This window comes from Sabethes cyaneus, chromosome 2 (genome assembly GCF_943734655.1).
Source record: "Sabethes cyaneus chromosome 2, idSabCyanKW18_F2, whole genome shotgun sequence".
Lineage (NCBI taxonomy): Eukaryota > Metazoa > Arthropoda > Insecta > Diptera > Culicidae > Sabethes > Sabethes cyaneus.
In genome coordinates, this window is record NC_071354.1 from 127079628 (window position 1) to 127085161 (window position 5534).

General features: G+C 43.6%; 1 protein-coding gene across 1 annotated transcript; it reads right to left on the reverse strand.

Annotated features, from left to right (window-relative positions):
* Positions 1-411: 411 nt before the first annotated feature.
* On the reverse strand, positions 412-3586 carry LOC128735969 (uncharacterized). Its single transcript, XM_053830452.1, has 3 exons — positions 3583-3586; positions 677-3509; positions 412-610 (listed from the first exon to the last, which is right to left on the reverse strand). Exons 1-3 carry the CDS (start codon positions 3584-3586, stop codon positions 412-414), a joined length of 3036 nt encoding a protein of 1011 aa, XP_053686427.1.
* Positions 3587-5534: the final 1948 nt, after the last annotated feature.

Here is a 5534-nt window from a genome sequence, read left to right on the forward strand (position 1 = left end):
TAGCAGTAGCTCGGTAAGCCAAATATGTAAATTATTTGTTTCGTTTTAGCTCATTAAGCACCTCCTACTATACAGTGAAAACTTTGACCGTAACCAGTTTAAATAATGCACGTGGATATCAGAAGTAAAAATTAATTAAGTTATTGGATGATTGATGCACTGATAAAACTCAACTGACAATATTATATATCATTCGAAGGATTGCTGGTGAGATTGTTTTGCTTTTGCCCATATATATTCTCTTATATATTTATTTAGCATAAACTGTATACACTCAAGTGGCTTTTTACGAGGATATATTTCTATAACCTGGTTTATAATGCGATTATTTAGCCATCTATGTCGAGTGGTTTTGTATGTCAAATAACGAGTGAGATGGTATAACAAAGGTACCTTTCACCTCCAGGTGGATTAAATCGGGTTTTTCTGGAGAGTTTTGACTTCATCTGCATACGCGTCGGATTGCGCCATTTTCCACAAATACGCTTCCGCCTTTTGATATTCTTCGCATTGTAGAGGGATAACTTCTGCCGCTAGCTTTCTCTTCACAAATTTCTTGAGTGCATTAGTGGTTGGTAATGCTTTGATGGCCTTTTGCTGCCGCTTGAGTCTGCAATTTGCGATAAATCTATAAAGACAAGCGACTGTTCTTACGAGAACTTTCCAGCGCGAAAACCGTAATGGATCGATCACCGGTTCCGTGAGCAAAATATCGTGGTGCAAAAGGCGAGCACAGCTCTCCTCCGGCACATTTGGTGAAATTCGTGTTTGCTTCGGCCATAAATCGTCTGGTAGATACAGGAAACGTGGACCTCGAAACCAAGCACCGTCCGAGTCTAGATTGTGTCCACGGTCCCATTTAGTTAAATCGTCGGCAATATTGTCCTTTGTAGAAATCCAATGCCATTCATTGAGTCTCGTGAGACTGAGAATTTCCCCTATTCTGAAAGCAACAAATTGCTTATAGCGCCGCTGATCCGATTGGATCCAGGAAAGCACGGTTCTTGAGTCTGTCCAAATAAACCGCTGATTCAATTCTACTGAGTGGCTGTCGATTATGGAGTTCAAAAGTCTAGATCCCAGTACAGCAGCCTGGAGCTCCAGACGCGGAATAGAAAGCTGCTTCAGAGGTGCCACTTTAGAGCGCGCCATCACAAGGGAGCACAACGGACCCGAATCGGTTATAATCCGGAAATAAGCGACAGCACCGTATGCCTTTTGGCTAGCATCTACGAAAATGTGTAATTGCAAAGACTGATAATCTGCCGGTAAGCTTCCTTTAAAATGAAAACGAGGAATTTTCACTGATTCGATTTTTGGAAGCCAGCTGATCCACTGGTACCACTGTTCGATGCAATCTTCGCCGACTGACTCGTCCCAATCACAACCACTGCGCCATAAGTCTTGTACAATCATTTTACCGTAGATAGTAAAGGGAGCTAACAGCCCAAGGGGGTCAAACAGACTCATGATGCAGCTCATTACCATTCTTTTTGTAGGCCGTAACTTTCCCGATAGGTACGGCAAATGATCCTCCCGCGGCCTGGCTGAAAAGGTGAATTCGTCTCTTTCTGGGTGCCATACTATCCCCAGTACTCTTTCGTGACCCGTGCCTTTATCCTGGTTGAAACGCACGCACTGATCCTCTTTTATCTCACCCATTTCTCGCAGGAAGGTGGATGAGTTAGAAACCCAGTTTCTGAGCTCGAAGCCGGCCTTAGAATGAACGAACTGCACTTCTCTCGCCCGTCTCACGGCTTCCTCGACTGTGTCAGTACTGTCGAAATAATCATCGACGTAGTGGTTCTCTAATATTGCCTTCGCTGCTTGTGGGAATTGACCAGCAAACTCCTTCGCATTCAGGTTTTTTACAAACTGTGCTGAACAAGGTGAACTGGTGGCCCCGAACGTGGCAACATCCATGACGTAGACCTCCGGGTCTGAGGAAGGATTATCGCGAAACAGAAATCTCTGGAACTGAGAATCTTGGCTTCTGATTCTGATCTGATGGTACATTTCTTTAATGTCCGAGCCTATTCCCACTTTTCTTTCTCTAAACTTACAGATTACTGCTGGGAGCACAGTCAACATATCTGGCCCCTTAAGGAGCTTTGAGTTGAGGGAGACACCTCCTACTGCAGCTGCCGCGTCCCAAATTAGCCGCACTTTATTCGGCTTCTTCGGATGAATCACCACGCCTAGTGGTAAATGCCACACTTTGCTGGAAATGCTTTCTGCTAGCTCCGATTGTGACGCTTTATGTGCATACCCTTTTGTCACGTATTCAGAAACCAGACACCGCACGCGATCGTACAGCCCATCGTTTTTCGCTAAACGTCTTTCAAGGCACTTGAGCCGTTTTACCGCCATGGGGTAACTGTCGGGAAAGCAGGGATTGTCGTCCTTCCATAACAACCCTGTTTCGAAACGATCTTGTAGGCGCACAGTCGTTTCCGTTAGAATCGTTTTTGCTCGTTTATCCTCATCGCTCTCTGGAAGCAGCGCAATTGAAATGCCAGACTCCTCCAAAGTGTAGTGGCTTTTCGAAACACTGCATGTATGATGGCCAACAAGCCCTATATCTTCACCGTCCGTTGTAGGCCCAAAAATGCTCCAACCCAATTTCGACTTTACGGCAATCGGCTCATCGGGTTTTCCGACTCGCGACTCCAGTGGCGCACACAGATGAATATCTTGCAAACCAATCAGGATTTGTGGAGCAGTCTGTTGAAAGTTCAGCACTGGAAGATCTCGAAGATGAGAATACTGTTTAGCGATTTCCGTCAAGGCCAACGAGGATTGAGGAAGCTTTAAGTCTTCCACTGTATGCGCAGCTTTTATATGAAAACGCTGCAACGAGCCTTTTGCCGATATATATAGCTCCACACGTTCAGAGTCTTTCTCTAACCGCGAAACGCCTGCCGTCCATCGCATTCGAAGTGGTTGATTTACGCCTCTGGCTCTGAGAACGGTGGCTAGTGACTTTTCCACTAAAGTGTAAGATGAGCCCTCGTCCAGTAACGCAAGTGTATCCACTGAGTGGTCGCCCCAGTATAGTGTGACCGGCATCATCCGAAAAATTACCGAAAGCTTGCGTTGAACTCCATGAAAATTACAGATCGATCCCGATTCTGTTACTGCAGAGTGAAGTAGAGGGTGGTGACGTTCTCCGCACGACCCCACGTTGCAACGAAAGTTCAGCTTGCACCTGGCAGATCCAGGTTCATTTAAACACATTCGACATAGTTTCCATTTATGGACGGCTTCTAAACGATCTTTTAATGTAAGGTTTCGAAAGATTTCGCAATTTCTTATGCGATGATCAGTGCGATCGCATATTCTGCATGGTCTTTTTTCTCTTGACGGAGCCGGGGGCTGCTTAGCGCTGTACTGTCCGCTGTGCGTAGCCAGGAAGCTCTCATGCTCCTTTTGCTTTCGTTTGCTTTTATGGCTTTCATGATGGTCCACCATTGGCGGCGATTCACTGTACGAAGTCACTTCGCTGGCATCTTTCGCGATTTCGGTTAGAAAATTTGCAAGAACTCTAATTGTTACGACGCGTGCATTTCTCCTGTACCTCACCCATTCTAACTGCGTGCTTGCTGGTAGTTTTTCTGTCAGTTCCTGGATCAGCATGGGGCCCAAGCAGCACTTGCAACATCTTCCATGTGGCTATTAAGTCTTGTTTAAATTGCAAAAAACTTCACCGGTTACAGTATTGAAACACGCAACAAATAAGCAACTTCATGTTGTTAATATGTTGGATTCAGGTTATCCAATACTTATACTGGCTGTCACAAATATATTAGTCAATATCTAGTAACATGAAACTTCATCGCAACATCGTGTTATTATAATGCCATTGCTAAACAATAATGTCACATGATGTTGCATCATGTTGATTACGGCATATTGTTAAATAAAATGTAACCAAACAAATACAACCAATGTAACATCATATTCCGCCATATTTTTATGAAAAAATATTTTTCAACGAAGGAATGTTTTTATTTTAACAATAATTACACGAACATTCATCAGGAATCCATGGCATTTACTAAAATATTATTTGATTACAGTATCTAGTTCGATTTTACACCGCATTTTTCCATCGTAAACGAATTCTTAATCTGGCTGGGTTAATTCTTTAAACTTGAAAATAAATAAATTAATAACTTTCACGAGGCGCATCAAATAATACAAAGCAAAATTATATTTTGCACGATAAATTTTGAATGGCATGGAGATTAGCTCATAATAGGCCCAAAAAACTAAAGTCGCATTAAGAATATTTATTAATGTAAATAATTTTCGTCTTGGAGCCCAGAGAGGAAATCCCGGTTCCCGCTAAACATAATTCGTGATGAAGTTGCTCATAATTGATTGGTTTTTGTGCGAGGAAAAAAGAGAAGAAAGTATTTTTGTTTTTGTTTTCACGCAAGTTTTGACAACGCGGCATAGGATTTCGTGGGAGTGCGAACAGGCTTAAAATCTCTTTTAGTATCGTAGTCGCAAGTTTTGATAACGCGACATAGGATTTCGTGTGAGTGCGAACAGGCATAAAATCTCTTTTAGTATCGTAGTCGCGAATACCTGCTTGTATTTAGATAACGCGCATTGGTTTTTGTGCGAGAAAAAAAGAGAAGGAAGTATTTTTGTTTATATTTTCACGCAAGTTTTGACAACGCGGCATAGGATTTCGTGGGAGTGCGAACAGGCTTAAAATCTCTTTTAGTATCGTAGTCGCGAATGGATAGATAACGCGCATTGATGTTCCATAAAACATCTGTGTAACAATTGGTTGCATATAGGCTCCACCTCTTGCGCTTTTTCAATCACATAACAGTTCGATAAAGGTAACTGATGCGAACTTTTACCATATTTGAATGTTTCAATTATAGTTGCCCTTCATGCAACAAATGGTGCTGCTTGGGGGTTTACCAGGTGGGACGTGAGATGCGTGGCCTCCAGGTGGTCTGCCAGCTGCTGAACAGCCATTCCGAAATTGATGAATGTCACTAATCGATCTGCTTTCGGTGAGGGCGTCTTTCTCACTTTCGCCAGCAACATATTTAAAAGTTGTTCCGGGCGACCGTACAGCATCCGTAGAGTCTCTATTATTTGAGGAACGGCATCGGGTATCAATAATCTGCTTCGCACCGGCTCTAGCGCTTGGCCTTTCAGGCATTCTTGGAGCCGAGCCAAGTTCTCAACGTTCGAAAATCCGCAGGCTTCACTCGACGTCTCGAAACTGCAAATAAATGACCTCCCAGAGAACACTGGCAGCTTCTTCGACAAAAACTGTCTGGCGGATAACTGTGCCTTAGTTGGATTTTGTTGACGTCTTTTTTGATCACCCACGTGCGTCTGACGAGTCTCCTCAGTTGGATCGTCGCCGGTCTCGCTACCGCTCACACTTTCTTCCTCGCTGTCGCTCGAAGTTTTATCAAGCTCAGCACTCTCGCTTTCTTCGACTTCGCTGAGGTTTTTTGGTTTGTTCCGTTGTTTAGGCAGATCAGGGTGACCGAAAGGTG

Coding starts and splice junctions, on each gene's coding strand:
- LOC128735969 (XM_053830452.1), bottom strand. Junction 611..676: donor CCGGTGATCGATCCATTACG/GTTTTCGCGCTG, acceptor CGCAAATTGCAG/ACTCAAGCGGCAGCAAAAGG.